This window comes from Haemorhous mexicanus, chromosome 17, assembly GCF_027477595.1.
Source record: "Haemorhous mexicanus isolate bHaeMex1 chromosome 17, bHaeMex1.pri, whole genome shotgun sequence".
NCBI classification, from domain to species: Eukaryota; Metazoa; Chordata; class Aves; order Passeriformes; family Fringillidae; genus Haemorhous; species Haemorhous mexicanus.
Genome location: NC_082357.1, coordinates 6,407,572 through 6,427,032, shown reverse-complemented (window position 1 = coordinate 6,427,032; position 19,461 = coordinate 6,407,572). Strand labels below are relative to the sequence as shown.

The following is a 19,461-nucleotide window of genomic DNA, read 5'->3' as shown; positions in this document are numbered from 1 at the left end:
CGCGAAGGGCGGGGCCAAGCACTCACACGGGCGGGGCGGGGCGGGGCGGGGCTTGCGCCGGGCGCGCTCTGGGGCCGGCTCGCTTAGAACAACATTATAGAGTAAACAGAACCCGAATCAGAAAAAAACCCCACATTAAACGTGTGAGTGTACGTCCTAAATGCGTTGTCATTTGAGGTAAAATTTGGCCTCTGGCATTCCTTGTTCGGCTTCCATAACCCAAACGAAGCTGTTCTGTGGGGTCAACTGCTGTGTTCCAAGACGCAGCGTCAGAAATTCAGCTGCTGGCATTCCCCTTGCTGAGGTTCTTCCAGTAAGGATTTTAAATCGGCCTAAAAGTTAAGGAAGAACAAAGAGAAGGGGACCCTTGACTGTCTTGACCTAGTTTTGGATTTTTAAATTTTTTTTGCTTTAGCCAGAGAAACAAACTAAATCTATTTATATCTCAGTAAAAGCTGAAGAGTTTGTCAAGCAGTATCAAAAATGCACCGAGTTTAAAATACCGCCTTCGGTTATATTTTGGTATTGGTAAAGCCTTGGTCAGCAAAGAAACACCTGCACCGCAGCCGAGAGGAGCCCGGGCCCGCAGTGCTGCTCCAGGAGGGCCTCGGTCACGGCAGAGGTCGTGAAACAACTTCCAGGGGCGAAGGTACTGCCCAAGCCTGCCCGCGCTGCCCCGCTCCGCAGGCTGCGGGCTGCGGCAGAGCTCGGCAGGCAAGAGAGCGTAGCCGAGGGTCGCGCAAGCGGCCACTGTCCCCTGCAGCTCCTGTGCAGCCGCAGAGGGACCCCAGTGCCGGCAACGCGGCGGAGGCGCCGTCGCCCGTCACAGCCGCCCCGCGCCAGCAGCAGCGCGGCGCTGGTAAACAACGGCGGCGTGCGGCGGGGCAGGCGCGGGGCGGGGAGCGAGGGGCGGGCGGACAGCGCGGTCCTGCCGCGCAGGCCGGGCTTGCTGGCAAGTGTTTCGAGCCGGGCTTCCAACGCGCCTGCGGGCTCCTTCCGCAAAGTTTGCGGGCGGCAGGAGGAGGAGGAGGGAGCCGCGGCGGGACTGCAGTAGCCGGGTTGGAGATGCCGCTGAGCAGCCTCCTGCCAGCGGCGGGGCTGCGGCAGCGCCGCTGAACCCGCGCTGGCCGCTCGCCCGCCCGCCGGGCGCCTCTTCCTCCGGGGACTGAAGGGATCGAGCCGGCCGCTCCGCGCCCCTGCGGGGCTCGCCTCTTCCCGGAGTCCGGATCCGGCTTCTCAGAGATTCTGCCCTTTGCTGCCACCGGGGCTGCGGCGTACAGTCCTGCCCCGGTCCCAGCTCCGCCGCTGCCGTCCGCCCCCCCGCGCCGGCCGGGCGGGTCGGTGCCCGCTGCCCCCGCAGCCCCCACGGCTGCATGACCGCCGCGGTCTCCGCACGTCTGGATTCGGTGGAGTCCTGGGCCTTCCATGCGCTGCTGGTGTTGCCCTATATGTTTTACGTGGGCTTGTTCTTTGTCAATGTGCTGATCCTGTACTATGCCTTCCTGATGGAGTACATCGTCCTCAATGTGGGCATCGTTTTCCTACCCGAGGATATGGACCAGGCTCTGGTGGATCTGGGGATGCTTTCCGACCCTGGCTCCGTGCTCTACGAGACGGACAGCGAGCTGGATGTCTTTGACGGGTACTTGGAGTGACGCCCCAGGGCGCTCCAAAACGACTGAGCTCCGCCGTCCCCTGGCCGGGGCAGGGGCCCAGCGTGCCCGCATGGCCGCAGGTCGGGGACCGCCGCGGCCCCGGTGTGCGACCCCGTCGCGGCTCCTTCTGCGCAACACCTTCCCTTCCAAATGGCACCAGCCCCGCCGGTGCAGGGGCCAGAGGGGTAGCCGGGACCCGCTGCCGCCTGGCAGGCCCAGAGGGCTCGCCAAGGAAGTAAGTAATTCCTTACTGTCCGGCCGGGCGCAGCGGGCACAGCGCCGGGGACACGCTCCGCCGCAGCTCCCGGCACGGGCGAGCGCTGCGGGCAAAGCGCCGGGGCCGCCCCCGGCAGCGCCCGGGCGCCGGCGGGGACAGCGACCCTCTGCCCCGGGACTCATCCTCCGAGGCACTGCAGCTGTGCATGGGGGCTGCCTGTACAGCCGGGCAGCAGCTTTGCTGATCCGGTCCTGAAAGCAGCCCTGAATCGAAACAAGCATCCCGGTTAACATTTATTACAATTCAGAGACCTTCCTCGAGCCAGAAATACATCTTAATTTGCTGCCCTTTAAAACCACTCTCTTGGATAATGACAAACTACCCAGCTCATCATTTTAATTGTAGCACGAGGGTTTTGCTTAATCTTTTTTTTTTTTTTTTTGTAGTTTTGAGTGATTCTAAAACTCTGGAAATGTAAGGATTTAGCATTTTAAAACACTGAGATGCATTTGGAAAGAAAAATCACTATTTCTAGCTAGGACTTTCTGTGCCAAATGTATGTTAATGAAAACATTCACAGTTTAAATTAAAATGTGTTAGCAAATCTGCCAGCAGATTTTTTTAGAAAATACTGTCTGTAAATCTAAAAACCAGTTCAGGATATCTTTATTTTTCTGTGTGAAATGATGGAAATAGGAAATTCAGTTATAAGGTTACAAGTATAAGCTCGGTGACCACACTACACAAATACCAGTTAATGTCAAACTATTTTAACCAGTCTTCTAATTTAATAGACCCAAACAAACTTTTCCTGTAGTTCTGTCCTTCATATGGGTTAAAATTATCTCCTGAATATTTCTAGTCAGATTCTGTTTAAAGCAATATTAGCTGATTTTGGTCAGTAATTTCGAAGGAAAAAATTGGACATTTTTGGTGTAGGAGTAACATTGATTGCACAAACACAGCTGAACAAGGCTTGGCCAAAGGCATGTGGGAGCCTAACGAGGGAGTGAACAGATTTTGTTGCTACTGAAGAAATCTCACTGCATATAGTCACTGCAAATGAAAGTGTCTATGCCAACATTTGTGGTCCATCCCAAGCAACTGGATGAGAATCACTTCTGTTAGAATAGAAAGTGTGGAGCAGAACAATCCCCCCCACAAAACACCATTGACTACTTTTGTGTTTGTCTCCTTCTTTAGCTGGGCGTATAATACACATGGTCTGTATTCCAGGAAAGAAATTCCTAAAAATTAATGGTAATTCAAGCAAAATCTTTGGTGCTAAAAATTGTATCAGTTTTCGTCCCCAAAACACATTTGCCTAAACTCCAAATCTTAAGTGCTCCAATTCTATTTAGTAGAGGGATTAAAAATACTTTTTTTAAATCACTTTTTTTCTGTCTAGAATTTGTCTTGATGAGTTGTGTCTAGTGTTCAGGAAGACCTAAGGACAGCATCAGACACAATTTTCCTCATTGGGAAAAAAAAATTCCTACTATACAAATATCATTTGATATGAGCACATTCAGTTCAGTGTAGATTATTGGGCTTCTTAAAATTTTCTTTCTTATTAATAAGATAAGCAGCTCTGGAAATTTGATATTCCAGCTATAAAACTCTTCATATGCAGAAGCCAAAATGCACAGGTTTTCTCAAAACTCAGAAATAAGGCTCCATTTTTACCCACCAAGTGCTCATGGAGTTCTGTACAGGTACCAGTTCCAGCCTTGATCTTTCATTTAGAATCTGTCAAGGTAGGTGGTGGCTTCCACAGGACCAAATCACAAATCCCAAAAGTTTGATCAATTCTTAGGCAGCAAAAAATTTACTGTATTTCATCTATTTATATATTTAATTATACTTACAGACATAGCAACCAGGCCACAAATTGCATAATTATTTAGCTACCAGGCAAAGACACAGTGTTACCACCATGATGAGGGATTTGAGTTCATATCCTCTTACAGGTTTTGTCACTGTTTTGTGCCATACCTCCTCACCAGTTCTGTAGCAGCAAAGCAGGCAGAAGAGGGCCCTAATTTGGAGCTGTGTTTTCTCCTTTGGGAGCAGCACTAAGGCCCTGAAAGGAAAGATTTAGATTCTTGTGGTGCTTTGCCTACTGTGACCTGAGTTCTGTGTGAGTGTTAACCCCTGCCCTCCTGGCCTGGGAAGGTTTCCCTTGCACCCAGAAGTGCTGAGGATTCACCAGACACTGCAGGAAGAATGGATCTGTTTTGCCAGCAGTGATGAAGAATATGTAGGCCTACTCTTTGCATTAAAGAGCAGGGTTCTTCATGTGACTCACCAGTGATTTCAGAGAACAACCAGAGAGCTGTGATTATCCTGAGCTGAAACCTTGCAGCGTCCTCTGTGCCTGGGAGAGCTGTGCCTCACACCCTGCGTGAGTGGCGTGTGCCAGGAAAACAGAGGGGGCAAATCCCAGGAGGCCCTTCTGCAGTATGAGGAAAGGCTAATTTAGATGTAAAAATAAAAGAACACATGGATCAGAACAGCTCTGTGCTCTCTGGCAGCAAACCCCTCACTTGAATAAACTCAATAGAAGCAAAATTATGTTGAAGTTTCTGAGCAAAATTGGTGGCAGAGATTGAAGGCAGACAGAAAAGTAAGGAGCTGAAAAATATTTCCTGGCTTATTCAAATGAAGAAATTAATCTCTGTAAACTGAACAGAATTGAGCTTGTTTGTGTCATCTCCTGTTTTTGTGTGAGTTTGCCAGGTTATTTACTATATATTTGAAGCCCCCGGAATAAGGTCATATGACTGTTCTCATACTTTCATAAAATCAGATGTGACTCATCAGAAAGTACTCCTATCAGAAAGAAAATGGGCAAAAGTAATCAATAATGAAAATTAATAAGAAGACTGAATTTATGTAATCTTGCAGTACATGCTTTACCTGTATTTTTTCATAAGATGAATTATGATGAATATCTTCAGTGAGCAGAATCCAGCACTCGAAAACCTGTGACTCAGCACTTCCAGTGAATGCCAGCATCTAAATTCTGAATCAAAAAAACCCCAACATAGCTTAACTCTCCAGCTCATCAATATGGTGCCAATTAGAACTGCAGGCTCAGTGTCTGTGAGACAGCCACCCCCTGTGCCTGTGCTCTGAAGTGGAGATGTCCTGCAAAGGACAGATCAGAAGAATGATATCACTAGCACTGTCAGGATACATTTAAATGTATCAGAATCTACTTCCTGACTTCTTTTCAGACTTTAAATATTAAAAACGCTGAGCAGAGTGGTTTGTTACTTAATTTACCTTGCCATTTTTCACTATTTTTCCCCTTTTAGTAGAGATTGCCAAGGTGATTTGTTGACTCCATGATACAGCTCAGATGGCTGTTTTATGAGTTACAGTAGCAACAGGATTAAGAGCAATTGCTCTGATTTTTAGAACCATGTTTTGAATTTTAACTGTTACTAAAATTTATAGAAGTCCAGTGTTCAAACTTACCTGACAGCTCTGCTTTAAAGAAATGTGTACTTAACAGGAATTCCATTCTAGATAGAAGGAAGACAAAATCAAGGTTAATTGTTCAGCTGTCCATACAGAATCATTAACCACAGCCATGGACAGTTCTAAATGATTTTCTACCAAGTGCATGTATTTATATAATGCCAAGAGAGTAAGCAGATTTTTGATTTCCAAATGGTTCTGTTAATAATGTGAATTAAAACGAGGCACAGAAATTAGACAGATGTTCAATTTTTGACGGACATAGTTTAGGCTTCGGTATTGCATGTGTTAAAAGCCTTGGCCCCAAGTAACTTTAAGAATAATTGTTTTAACAGTCTTTCCTATAAAAAACCAGTTCTTTCCTATAAAAGTCAAGCTTTCTGTAATAAACTTGCTTCAAGAGGTGGCAATAGACAATTACGACTTTTAAGCTGTCAAAGGAATTAAGAAACAAATCCAATTTAATTCTTCATGTTTGTTTCCTCTCGAGGAGGAACAAAGTGACACTATAGTTCAACTAATAACTCTAAATCCTAAAATAGAAAAAAAGAATAATTTGTTTAGAGACATTTAGTCTCTAACTCTTTGCATTTGCCCCTCATAATGATCCCAGCTTATAAGGAGTACAGCTATCCCAAAAGATTAAATATGCACAAGTTGCTAAATCTTTGCAGTTGCTCAGGGAAACTGTCTTTCTTTTCACAGTTGAATTTTATTACTTTGGCTACAGATTAGGAAAGAAAAAATAGCTGAATAGTTTAAATTTTGCTCTCTGAAGACACAAGCATGTGTCTAATATATGTGATGAAAAGGGCAAAGACAAATAGGAGCCATGTATGGGAAATAATGGTATAATGGAAAATGATGATGTGCACTGAGTGATGGATTGCTGGGGAACCTCCAGGTCAGACCACAGACTTAAGGCTAAATACTCTTTTGCAGGGCCAGAAAGAAAGACCTAAGGGTTGCTCAGGCAGTGGAGCCTAAATAGGCCACAAGAGCTGAAGCACTGCTGCAGAAAGTGAGGAAACAGAAAGCAGACAGTGTCAGGATGTGAAACAGAGTCACACCATGTGTCCTTAGCTCCAGCCTGCATTGTGAGGAACAGTAACTTCAAAGGCAGAATTAACAAAGATATTGTGACTGAGCTGTTAGTGCTAGAGTCATACTGCAACAGCCATACTGTTCAGTGCTTGCAGGTATCTTCAAGGCTATTGAAAGTTCTAATTCTGAGATTTAAAAAATATTTTAAAATGTTTTCTACCTTTTCTTTTTCCAGTTTTCTGAAATTTTTGAAGTTTTCTGTTAAAAAATAGGTTCTCATGAAATTTGAGGGACAGATTTCTAATCTGAAAATTAGAAAGGCAGGATTGAATATCCTGGCCAATTGTATAATTTACACCCCATTTAATATCTGCCACAACAAATTACAGTCTTGGACTAGCAACCCTACAGCAGTGTTTGGAACTACCATTAGACAGCTTTACCCTTTGCTTTGGAGGCCCAATACATTTTGCTGTGCTATTTTTAAGTCAGCCTAGAATCTGATCTACAGTGCAGAATACTAACAACCACACGGAACTGTCTGCTCTAGATCAGTTTTTAGTTCCACTTGGAAAGCAATCAGATAAACATGAAATGAGTAACCTGGTAGAGCTGCTGGTCCCCCTTCTCATGTCCTCATTTTGAGAGAAAGTATTTTGAGCAGTGTGTTCTGTTAGCAGGTACTGTAGCTGACAGACATTTGACAGAAATGCCTCTCTGGACACAAAAGAGCTTCTTGTTTCTGACCTAGTATCTGCAGTAAGTGGCACACAGGAACATGGGAAGTGTGATGAGTCAGACCACGATCTCACAGCCCTATGTTCCACCTCTGGGAGAGCTCATGTCCCTGACCAAAATCTGCATGCTGCTCTCTGTTCTTTCCCAGGCAAAATGCAGGATGTTGGATGGCACGTTGCTGCCCAGCCCTTTAGCAAATGTATTCCAAACCCACCACTCTTTTCCCACTCTGTGTTATGAAATCCCTCTGGATTTCCTTCCTATCAGTACATGATCTGAATACTTGAAAGAGCTTATTTTCTGCAGTCTGGAAGATTTCTCTATTCATCCTCTTCTTTAAGTCAGTAATGGTGATGAATAAAAATTGGTCCCTGGCATACTCTGCTACTGAGTTCTTTCCTACCAAGTTTTATTCTTTGCTTCCAATCTTTTAGTCTGCTTTCAATCCATAAAAGAACCTTTCCCCTAGTCCTGTGTCAGCCTGTTTGCTTTTGGCCTCCTGTAACACCTGTGTTAATGACACTACTGCTGTGTCTGTCTAAGCTCATGCAGAATGTGTGACATAGATTTCATTCTTCATTCAGGCCCAGAAAGGGGAAGGAAGGAGGAGCTGTCCACTCAGAGACTTGCTGCACACAACACAGCAATGTCCTGAGCTGCAGGCAGCCAGGGGACCTGCTCGTGGTCTTCTGTACTTCAGCTCCTCTCAGCACAGACTCATGCCCAGTCCCCTCTCAGAGCTGCACCATTCTACACTACACTAATTATCCTTCTGTACAATCACAAGACCAGATGAATGCTGTCACTAGTGCCCACCACCTTTGTAATCCACAGCTCTGGTTCTACTTAAAGGAATCTTCTCAGCCTTGTATTTACCCCTGATGATTGTAAACAATCACCTCCTAATAGCAGTGGGATACTTTGAGTCAGTCAAGACAAATTAGATAAACTGGGATAAAGCAATATAACAGTAATTTATTCTTGGCAGTAAGACCAAGAAGTTACCCCAAAATGTTCTTTAGCTCTGTAACTACTTACCAGTGGATCCAAAATAGTTGGAACAATGCAACTCTAAAGTAGAAGAGAAAGTGACCAAAATCAGAGACTACATCAAGTGTAGGCAATACTTAATTAACATGATGATCCAGACAATAAGAACACTCTAATGAACGGTATCTAGTCAAGATAATGCAGCCAGTTCAAACATCAGTTTTAATTAGTGGGTCTAATGATATCAAATCTGGATAAATGGGTTACCCCACTGTATGCCACAACTGTTTTTACTCTAAAGAACATCCCTAGTAATTGATGTGATATACTGTGGTTCTTACTCTGACACTCCTCACACTGGTATATCTACATGGCTCTGTTAATATTCCTAAGGACTGGTGTGCTCTGACATGAACAGAAACTGTGACATTGATTTTTCTGAAAGGTTGTGCAGGTCTTTACTTCTCAAAGAATTATTACCCATAGTCACAAAAGGCTTTGATTTCATTTTTTTTTTTCTAATAAGTCAACAACATTGTGCTGTATGCCACATACTCAGTGACTTTTCTGTTCATTTTAGGTATGGAGGGTTACTCTGTATTTATGTGTTTTCTTTTAAACAGATTCATTAAACACCTGAAATGGATTATGACCAGGCCAACAGATCAAGTCCTGGAAAGAAACTGTACTCTGAAATGTAGAGATGAAAATAAGGACAAGAGAACCAGAAGAATTGTCATCAGACCTTGTCAGTTGTGACTTCTCTTCACGGTCTTTGCCTCTTGTGTGTGCACTTACTGCAGTGATTCATGCACCATACTGGGCTTCCATAGGTAATTCTGGGATGGACTATATGAAAAAATAAGATAAACTATGTTCCATTGTAACAGAAAATTAAGATGTTACCCAGATTTGATATACTTTTGAATGAATACCATGTCACCCAAATGGACACACTCTACATATAGCTTAAGCCAGTTTTACAATCACATGTTGAAAATTCTACCAGCCAGTAGTTCAAAAGCAGTGCTTTCTCAGGGGAAAATATGCAGGAGTGACTGAAGGAGGTTCTGTTCAGGGAGTATAATGGCAAGAACTGTGCTAGTAAGATATTTTATTTAAAAAGAGAGTTTTGAAATAGATCAGAGAGTGAATTTTATATAAGTCAGGTGGATTCATTATTTAACACAGGATACTTTGCAGATTGTTTAAGCTCATGTTCCTATGTACAGATGTGAAAGCAATACAATAAAGACTGACCTTTTCCATGAAAAATTAAGCAATTGTGTTGGAGTTGTTGTTCTTCAGTTTGAAAAGAAAATAATTGAAATATGCTTTCAAGGAAATTCCAGTTTTCCTGCAGGTACCTGCAAGTAGTTCCAGATTGCTGAGATGGCCAGCAGGTAGAAATCCTTCTCATGAGCAGCTACTTAAAAAATCAGACCTGAACTGAAACATCAGGCACTGTGTGTGGGGAAGTGTGGGGTAACCCACATATTATTAGGGCAGCCATTAGACTGGTTTTGTTTTATTGTCATTATACTTTTTAGAAAAGTCTGATTTTTGTAACTCTGCAATTTTTAAACCGAGTTGATGTATCTAGAACATTTTGGATAAAGCAGAATTGAAAACAATTCTGCTGACACTCTCTGCATGATGTCTGTCCTCTGCAGTCTGTGTCTGCCATCTGCTCCCAGTGTGGGCTCCCTGCTGCAGCCAGATGGTGTCAGGAGTCTCTTTTCAGCCAGTATGAGGGAACAAGAGGGTGATGGCTTAGATCCCCCATGAAACAATGACAAACTTGTGTATCCTGATACTCCCAGTGTGTTGCATTCAAATAGCACATTTTAGCTTCTAGGCAGTAAAAATTAGCTCCCAGTTCCCAAAATTCTGTGCTCCAAATGCAATTTTCAGCTACTCCTGCAGGAGGTGAAGCACTGATACCAAACCAAATAGCATTTCTCCAAGATAGGTTTCATCAGGTGCAGTTCAGGACCTTTAAACACTGACAAGTGTTTTGTTCCACACAGTCCCTGGACAGTAATTCAGAAATAAAGTCACTTAGGGCACAATATTCTAACACATAAAGATACATTTAGGGAAGACAAGTCCCCATTTAGGTACCTATAGAAAGAATAACCAAGATTACCAACTTGTCCAGCCCATTTGGTAATAAAACAGTAAAGGCTCAATTTTGCTACTGCAGGGGGCATTCCTGCTGCCTTTATAATTATTAATTCATAGTGTTCATAGAAGTGGCTTCACTAGTTTTTCAGGGTCCCACATATGCCTTTTTAAGAACATGGTTCAGTTTGTCACTATTGGTACTTGCTGCAGTACCTAGGAGTTTGTGATAAACTCTCTGCAGTGGGTTTGTGCCACACAGTGCACAATAAAACAGGACAAATTTCCCCGAGTCAGTCACTTTGGAGATTCTGAATCTTAGGCCAAGATTTCTGATTTCTCATAACAGTTCAGCTTCATGCATTTAAAGGATGGGGAGAGTGTTATTGACTCTGACTACCATGGTAACACAATCCTTGGCATTTTAGCAAGGCTTCTTTGACAACAGAAAGAGATGGACATAAAGAGAGCAGCATTTTTCTCATCCTAAAAGATTTTTTTAGAACAGAGATTTGATCACAACAGCTTCTTAGAGAGTAGCCATTGAATTCAGTTTCTATACACAAGGCACTCATTTGACAAAAACATTTTGGAGGAGCTTGGTGCCATAAGAATATCCAGACTTTCAACCCAGATTAAGTTTAGAATTTTTAACTGCAAAGATTGAGAAAGGATGAAAACCCCTTTTTGCTTTCATTAGCAGGTGGCCTCAGTCAGCACATTTGTATCTCCTGATCCTGAACTTACAGTCTGTCAGTTGGACTTGCAGGAACTTGTTCCTGTTAAGAAAGAATTATTTCTCCATTTCCAGCCCACTGAACTGTTCTGTCTGTCTCCCTCACACACAGTGCTTTCCATTAGCCTGCAATACAAAGCCCCAAACCTGTTACTGTGGCAGAAGCCAGCAGTTGCTGTGTGATTTCATAGTGTTTCCAAGAGAAAAATCAAAATTTCAATGGGTACTAGAAAGCACTGTTAAACAGAATAGTTACTTTTATTAATACTTTAAAAAAGATGTGTAAAGACAACTGTACCAAAATTTACAATTTGTACATTATAAACATACATTCCCACTAACTCAGAGAACAGCAGTACACCCAACATGATTTTAGTAGTCCAGACAGCATCCTGTAACATTCAGCTGCCTGTGGAATATTTAGCACATTCTCAGACTCAGTCATGGTAAAGTGCAGCTGCAGAATATATCCCTAAAGGTGCATTTGTCATCCAAAGCTTAGCTAGGAGAGGTCAAGACAAGGGCTCACCACGGATGTGCATGGCTGAAGTGCCACAGGCTGATGGGAATATCACACCACATTTGGCTCAAACTACCTCCCATTCAAGCAGCTCCAAGAGGAGAGGATAAATAAAATTTTTATCCATGGCTCTGGCCATAGTTTGGCTACAGAGAAGAACCATGCAGACAGTTAAGAAAAATACCACATTCTAATTACAATCATATTCTCCACAGAGTTTTTCCTCCTTGCTCTCTGTTCCTTTGCACATTATGTCTGATTCCCTGCTCTCAGAAACAACAAACAGACCTTCCTTTCTCCCTTCTTTCTTCAACTTGTCCACTCTCTTTAATTTGTCCACATCCCTGCTGTCAAGATTCTGCAGGCACTGAAACTTAAGCAGAGGAGTAAAACTTGCTGGAAAGAGAATGAATGTTGTAATATTGAACTGTTTAAATCTGTGGATTTTTAAAGACCAAGAAACGGAGTATTTGAGAGGTTAGTTGAGAGATTCTAGTTTGAACAGATCCTTGGGTCAGTATTGTCAGTGCTTTCTAGCAGAAGAGATTTCAAAGAGGTTGTTGAACTAACCCTGAGCTAACTGTGAAGTAAAGACTTCCCAATTTGTAGCATTTTGAGCATTCCTAGCTTTTTCCATCCCTTTTTGTTGTTCTGTCTCAGTCTGTATCTGGATGGGAAGCCAGAATGGTGCTCCTGACCTGACAATTGCCTCTGCACAATTTTAAGTTCTCTTCATGTTTACAGAGCAGAAATAAAAGAATATAAGAGAGAGATGGTTTGCTGTTGCAGTAAGCAGGATGAATATTTGGGCTACATATGACTGAGACCAGCAGCATGGACATGATAGTGCTTTGAGATGTGCTTTTGTCTGATTGCCTGGTTACTCATAACTCTGAACCAGAAGGCCACATAAACCACACACAGTAGTGATATCACTGTCAAGTATAAAACTGGTGCTTGTAAACATTTATGCTGCCAGCTGCATTTAAGAAATTAAATACCAATCCAGATATATGAATTCAGAGTTCTCATTTGAAAAAAAGTAAAAACCTTCAAAGATTGAGGATTTGTGTGCAATAAACTGGCTATTTTTATCTATTTGGATTTCTGCAATAATGTTAGAAGAATCCTTCATAGTTTTTCACTTTCAATTCCTTTCTTCTCATTACCTCTTTTTTGTTTTTTTCCAATCTTTTTGAGGGTTTCTGTAACAAATCATAGAAAATATGTTTCTATCCCTTAAGGCAGCCCTGATTATTAGTGAAGAAAAGAGCAACTTCTAGATTCACTGATTATTATGAAGAAAAGAGCAACTTCTAGAATCATGTGGATAATCTTATCAGAACATTTTCTAGGGCTGATGACTCTTTTTTATGCTCCTCACCTCCTCACCCTAGTGCTTCCAATCAGTCCATACAGTCAGGTGAAATCTGTAACACTGAGCTTTGAAGTCCAAAATCATCAGACCAAATTTGATGGCAGTTACCACTGGCACCATGAAATAAACAATCAGATTTGATCTGTCAGTGCTTCAGATGTTGCAGGTTGAGCAGCTTTTAGTTTGCTCTTCGATGACTTGGAATTTTATACTCACAATATCCTTGTGGTTCTTGGTCTCCTTTAATGGTGGCCACAGTATCCAGATGCTCTTTTAATCTTTGAGGTTGCTTAACTTTTAATACTTAAGTAGAAATACAGTTGGGTCTTTGCATAGCATTTTAAAACTCTATAATTCACCCAATTTAAGCATTGCTTAGAAACTGAAATGTGTTTTTTTTTTGCAACAAACATGAGAACACTGATTCATAAAGCAGCAAGAAGACAGGAAAGCACAGAGGACACCCTCCCCTCTTCTTTATGGCACCTGTGAAATGATAAAAACAGAGCATTAGATGTACACCCATCTGATTAACTTGCATTAGGATTACAAAAATCATAGATTTAATGAGCTCTGTAAACAGACAACAGTGGCTGATGAATGGTTCAAGGTTGGGAGAGAGGATCCAGAGTTCCTGTTGCTATTTATCCTCAGTGCTAATGCAGGTTTCCTCACAGTGATCATATCCCTAGTGTCTCCTCTCTCAGGAAGGTAGGGTTGTTCAACAGGACAAAGATTTAGCTGACTGTAGGCTAATAAGGAGCACCATAATTTTTCACTGCTGCTGCAAAAAGCTGGTCTGTGAAGCTGCTGTGGCACCTGAACCTTCCACAACTGTAGCTGGGTCAGTGCCATACAAACAGCCCAGTCTACATCTGGAGATTGCTGCCCTGAGAGCAGTAGTCATGCAAAAGCTTGGCTCACTGTGTGATCCATGCAGCCAGCCCATGGCCAGGCCCATTCAAAGCATGGCTCATGCAGCTGGTGATCACACTGCAGTTGGTTTCCTGGCCATCTAAAGAAAGCTGGAGCACATCTGATATCTGGCTTGACTCTGGCATCTCATTCCTCACTTGGATCATGTAACTGATACAACATGCATAATATATTTTTTTAAGAACAAGAGGAAGCACATGGCAGAAAACTGGGAACAGAAATCCTACACAAACTCCCCAACATCCCATGCTGGCTGCAGCTCCTTCAGTCCAGGACCATCAAGGCATCAGATCCTGGTAATCATTGACAAACTTATTAAATTCTTCACAGTGCAATTACTTCAAGGATCCTGGAAACTGTGCAGGCAATGAAGTAAAAGAGGCTGCCAGTGGCTAAACCACACAATGACACTGAGAACAAGGAATGTAGGAGGGAGTGTTTCGCTCTGAGTACAGTACAGGTACAGCTGCACAGTCAGACAAGCAGCTGTTGAGGATTTGTATTCAACCAAGGAAAAGTGAAAGGACTTACTAAAAGTCAACACAAAACAATTTCTGAGGAGTACAGAACTCATCTATTAAACATGAGAAGTACACAGAGCTTTAGTTTTCCCCAACAAAAATGAGAAGGTAAGCAGGGCAGCTGCCAGTCACTGAACTGGGCTGGACTGGGAGTTTTAGAGGTCCATTTTTCTTAATAAAGCACTTGCAGTCTGCTAGTGCAGGTCCAGGGAGGTGGGGGGTGCAAGGTGAGTGCAGGGAAAGGGGGCCTGATGTAACACTGACCTGTGCCACTCTAGGGCACCATCACCAAACTTGCCCATGGACACTTGGATGCTGTTACTGTGCCTGCTGCCAGTGGGCCTGGAATCAACAGCTCCCACAGAAACAAACCTGGTTGTCTCAGGGAGCCAAGGTTTGTTACCTTTCTGGAATCCTCTAAATCTACACACTGATCCTGGAGTCCAGCTGGTGAAGGTGTTCAAGAACTCCATAGGGAATGGTGGGATTCCACATCCTGTAAGGGCAAATTCAGAAAGGAAAGAGATTTTAAGAAGTGCAGTTTGTTTTACCTTCTTTTGGTGTGCTCAATGTGTTTGTACCTTTTTCTGATTGTTGTTGCTGTTGGATTGTGTTGTTTTTTTTTTTTTTAAGTTGTCCTTCCTTTTGACTATCATGCTATGAAAGTATGTAAGCTGTGGAGCAAAGGAAAATGCATTTTGACTTAGAAAAAAGCACTTCAGTACTCCACAATATTGTTGACTCTGGTTACAGGACACAACTGCACTGCTGTCTCTGTAACATTTTTAACCTTCCATCAAACTCCCTTCCTCTGAATGTGTACTGGTAGCTTCAGTCTATTTAACCTCTAATGATGGCTGCTCATTGTTTATCCCTCAAACACAAATGGTGCAGCACAGAGTAGGTCTGGTTCTCTGGGAGGGTAGAAAATTAACAAAGAGAGGCTCAGTGGTAACTGTTTCAGCCAAGACAAGCTCAGTTGAATGGGACCACTGGAACTAATGCAGCTGAAACTAGAGACATTTTTTAACATCTCTGCTTTTGTATTTTGCTGATGTCTTTGTTTGTGCCTCTTTTAAATCTGACAAGCACAGAAGGCAGCTTTAGCATGATTGCTAACCCAGTTTTACAGGATGAAAGTACAGCAAACAGCCTGTCAAGAGACTTACACCAGGTTCTTCATATGGGGACATTTTCGTAGGCTGTCAGTCAGCTGCTGGGCTCCAACACCAGTTATTTTGTTATACTGAACACTGAGGAATAAAGACAACTTTGTTAATCCAAATCAAATGGTTTAATCAAACATTTTATTCAAAATAAAAAATACTATATAGGTTAATCTTCAGATGGGATAAGAAAGAAAAAGGAAAAAACCCAAAATAGATTGTCAGTTCAAAAAAACTGTAATAATATTATCAGAAGGTTGAATGGAACTTCATTGTGTTAATTCACCAGAGGGATTCCTTTTTCCATGTTCCTGAGGTCATTCTCTAGCTCCCCCATGAGCCTGTTCTCCCACCTTAACACCAATATTTCTGGGTTTATTGGTGAACTGTTCCTTAATCCTTTCTAATCACTGACTATCTGGACTCTGCAGAAGAACATTTCCCCTGTGAAATTTTCCCAAAATCTTCCTCAGTTTTTGGCTTCTCTAAAACCAAGCATGGAACATTTGTATTTTCGGTCTCCAATGAAGTAAGCTTTCCTGGGCCATCTCAAACATTTCATACTCACTCTAGCACTCTTAAAGATGTCATTGCAGGAAGAACCTTTGCCAGATTTTCTGCTCCAAAATCACAAATGTTGTTATTGTACAAGCTGCAAAAAACCAAACCAGAAGTGTCACAATTGAATAATGGATACTGTACACAGATATTAGATCAAAGGTTTTCAAATATGGTAAGCACATCTTAACTTTCATTTTACCCTCATTTGCAGTTAAAGTTTAAAACACACATTCATATTTCCTGTATCAAGTAAGGCAAATGATCACATCCTTCTTCACCTAGCACAGGTACAGCAAAAAAGCTCTAGATTCTATTCTATGGATAATAAGAACATTTCTGTCCACACAGATCAAATTAAAAATCTGCCCAAAAAATCAAGCTTAAAGATTTGGGGTACAGCATTCAAAAAATTTCCACATCACCAAACTGCTCCAGAACTGCACACCAGGGATTCTTGCATTCCCTGCTTCCCTCAGGCCTGTGCCAGATATCCCAGTGCAGTGGGATGGAACATGGTCCCTATATCAGCAAACACAGACAGCTTTGGGTTTGCAGCAGATGTGGTGCACATCTGTGCAGGGCATGATTCATAAGTGGGTATTATGGACTGGATTTAAACATCAGCCCAGTCCTTGCTCTATTCCCAGATATCCTTCCGAATGTCTTTCATACTTCTTCACCTCTTCTTTCTGAAGACTTCATGCAAAAATGAAGAGAAAAGCTTGGCTGCTGCACAGTGTTATCTCTTTGTTCCCTGTTCAGTAGTTTCTGACAGAGACAGCAAGGTATGTTTTCAAAACAACTCAACAGGATACAACTACTCACCTTAGTGTTTTTAAGGAGGACAAGGAAGGGAGAGCTGCAGCGAGGCTCTCTGCACCCAGGTCTGTTATTTTATTCTGTGATAAACTACAGTAAGTGAGATCACTTTGTTAGTCAAGCACATTTATTCTAATTTATTACAATGTGGGGGAAATTCATTTTTAATTTTTAAAAAATATAATTTGGACAGTCTGTTTAGACCAAATGCAGGGAAAAAGGCAAGATAGAGCCCTTGAAGAGAAGTCAGGAAGGATTAATCTATTTGTCTAATGAATGTACTGATTAAGTATCTCACAGGCTCATTGGTCTTCCATGCCCACGGGATACTTTTGCCCATAATTGTTAACAGACAGTCCCTTAAGTCTCTAGGTTTAATATGTTCTGAAAATTTCCCTGAACCGTTAACCTTAATGTTACTTTAATGCACTTACTTTAATGTTTCCAGTGATGTCAGGGTTGGAAAGACTTCAGATAGACTCTTTGCTCCTTCATCTCCTATGCCATTTTCACTCAGAGCATCAAGGCTGTGTGATGACAAAGAGAGAATTAGCTTCCCTTTTAATCTAAATTTTTGTGGTCTATTCACCTCAGAGACCATTCTATCTATCTTGAAAAGCTTCTCTGCAGTAGCCTCAATCAGCATGAAGCATCACACAAATTACAGCTTCTCTAATAAGCAGCTTTCTGCTGCCCAAATTTAAAGCATAAGATTTTTTTTTTTACTAGTTGAATGCCCTGACCCATTTCCTTTGATATGCAAGATTATTAAAATAGTTATGAAATAACTGTGTTCCAGCTAAGCTGAAAGAAGATTTCCCGTGCACACAAAAATACAGAACTGACAAAATCCAGCAGAGGCTGTAAATCCTTGACTAAACTGCTCCTTCTCCAGAGAGGGAGTATTAAAAATGAAGTTTACCTCATATCTAGTCAGATACTGGAATTTCAGGTAATGGATCCCCTTCTAATCTGACAGATAATGCTGGGATATATTTTATATATTTCATATTTTATTGTTTTCCTGAAATATGAAAAGACCAGCTACGATACAGACAAATGGCCAATGGACTGTGTAAAGCCAAAGGCCCTCCCACAAGCCAGGAACCTCCCCACAGGTGCCATGCACAACCCTGACTACTGCTGGTACATTTGTTTCCAGAGTAAAGAAGCTTAAAACTAAGAGAGGGTTGGTTTGTCATGGATGTTCTGGAGCTCCAGTGAAGTCAGAAGTCACTGCAGGCAGTTGGTCAGTGGTGGGGCAGGAAGGGGGGGCCCCAGGGCCTCTGTACTGAACCTTTACCCACCCAGGAACACATCAGGAAGGGACTGAGGGTTCTGAACAAACCAACACCAGGTATCTCAAGGGAGGATGGGGAGTGTCAGCTTTTACACTGCTGTTACAGTTTGGGAATGTTTCTGCTGGTCAGTTTGGTCATCAAACAAGGAGTCTTTTTGGCAAATAAAATGTTTCTTGGGTACAAGAGCTTCTCCATCATCAAGGGCTGCTGAGGAGAAATGTTAGCAAAGTTAATCTTTAGTAGAACTCACTCTAAATGCTGAAGTGATGGAAATGCTGCAAGAATTTTCACGAGTTTTAGCAATCCTTGAAGGCCACATGCTGGACCCAGCCTGGAAGAAAATACAGACATGCCACAGGTTTTTCACATGCTCACAAGCAGCAAAACTCAGGAATTTTTGAGTTCTTTCCCTGCAGCCCCCAATGCAAGCTAGTTTACACTCCTCAGAAGCAGCCATTCCCTACCACCTGCACCAAGGAATTCTGCTATGAAGCCTCCAGATGAAGACCAACATAACTAAGGTCAGGCAGGACAGAGCTTGCACAGCAGCATTGGGACATTTGCCACTTTTTGTTCCTCTCTGCAAGACTTATCTCACTTGTTTTATATTCTTGTATTTCTGTTCTCTATCTTTTTCAGGTTTTTCACTGTAAGTATGATCTTGAGATAAAATACATATCGATCTCAGTATAACTGAGAAATGGAAACAAAGCTATTTCCCCCCAGCTAATAACAATTCAGTCTAACTTGAGATCAACATTTTACTGAAACTTAAAGCATAAATTGCACTTCTATATTCATGCTCCAAGTATTTTTCTCTCATATCCTATTTGGAGTTTCTTTGGTATCAAAAGAAGTTCAGTTATTTTGAAAGGATTAGCATTTTAAACAAAATTTAAATAAAGGGAAATAGGAAGAGGAAATTAGAAGAGAAAGCAGCATAAAATCAGAAGTGAGGCCAAGCATAGCTGTGCCAGGTTGGGTTAGATTTACAGAACAGGAAACAGGTGAGAACACCTGATGAGAATTCTCCATGGCAATGCTACAGCTTCTGCCCAAACAAATTCCCATGCTATGGCAAGATATTTAGAGCAATAGAATAGCCTTGGAGGCTGCTAACAGTTTGGGGGAAAAAAAGTGTTACTAAAACCTCACTTTTAAAGTAGTGTTACCAAGTCAACCTTCCATCTTCCAGGAAAAGGGTCCTAAATAATTTATTTGGGAGGTGTTCTCTGATGTAATCCTCTCATGGCCTTAGCTCTGATAGGG

At 42.3% G+C, this 19,461-nt stretch overlaps 2 protein-coding genes across 4 annotated transcripts in view; one reads left to right on the top strand and one right to left on the bottom strand.

Moving 5' to 3' along the window:
• The first annotated feature begins 955 nt into the window (after window positions 1–955).
• On the top strand, window positions 956–9,409 carry DEXI (Dexi homolog). The gene is made up of 2 exons (XM_059861913.1): window positions 956–1,890; window positions 8,754–9,409. Exon 1 carries the CDS (start codon window positions 1,374–1,376, stop codon window positions 1,653–1,655), a length of 282 nt encoding a protein of 93 aa, XP_059717896.1. The 5' UTR covers window positions 956–1,373; the 3' UTR covers window positions 1,656–1,890; window positions 8,754–9,409.
• A 1,815-nt stretch (window positions 9,410–11,224) lies between these two features.
• Window positions 11,225–19,461, bottom strand: part of CIITA (class II major histocompatibility complex transactivator) — a 28,353-nt gene continuing 20,116 nt past the window's right edge. For 2 of the 3 annotated variants that reach the window (XM_059861903.1, XM_059861902.1), the window contains exons 14-20: window positions 18,443–18,523; window positions 17,326–17,418; window positions 16,898–16,981; window positions 16,080–16,163; window positions 15,515–15,598; window positions 14,749–14,841; window positions 11,225–13,374 (exon numbers count right to left, since the gene is read on the bottom strand). In XM_059861903.1, coding sequence (XP_059717886.1) covers window positions 14,769–14,841; window positions 15,515–15,598; window positions 16,080–16,163; window positions 16,898–16,981; window positions 17,326–17,418; window positions 18,443–18,523 — 499 coding nt within the window. In that variant the 3' untranslated portion in view covers window positions 11,225–13,374; window positions 14,749–14,768. Of the gene's footprint in view, window positions 13,375–14,748; window positions 14,842–15,514; window positions 15,599–16,079; window positions 16,164–16,897; window positions 16,982–17,325; window positions 17,419–18,442; window positions 18,524–19,461 lie in introns of those variants that run through there. The other variant, XR_009488656.1, reaches the window with a different exon arrangement.

Bases quoted from the DNA above. Each gene is read 5' to 3' on its own strand.
- DEXI (XM_059861913.1), top strand. From the start codon at position 1,374: ATGACCGCCGCGGTCTCCGCACGTCTGGATTCGGTGGAGTCCTGGGCC.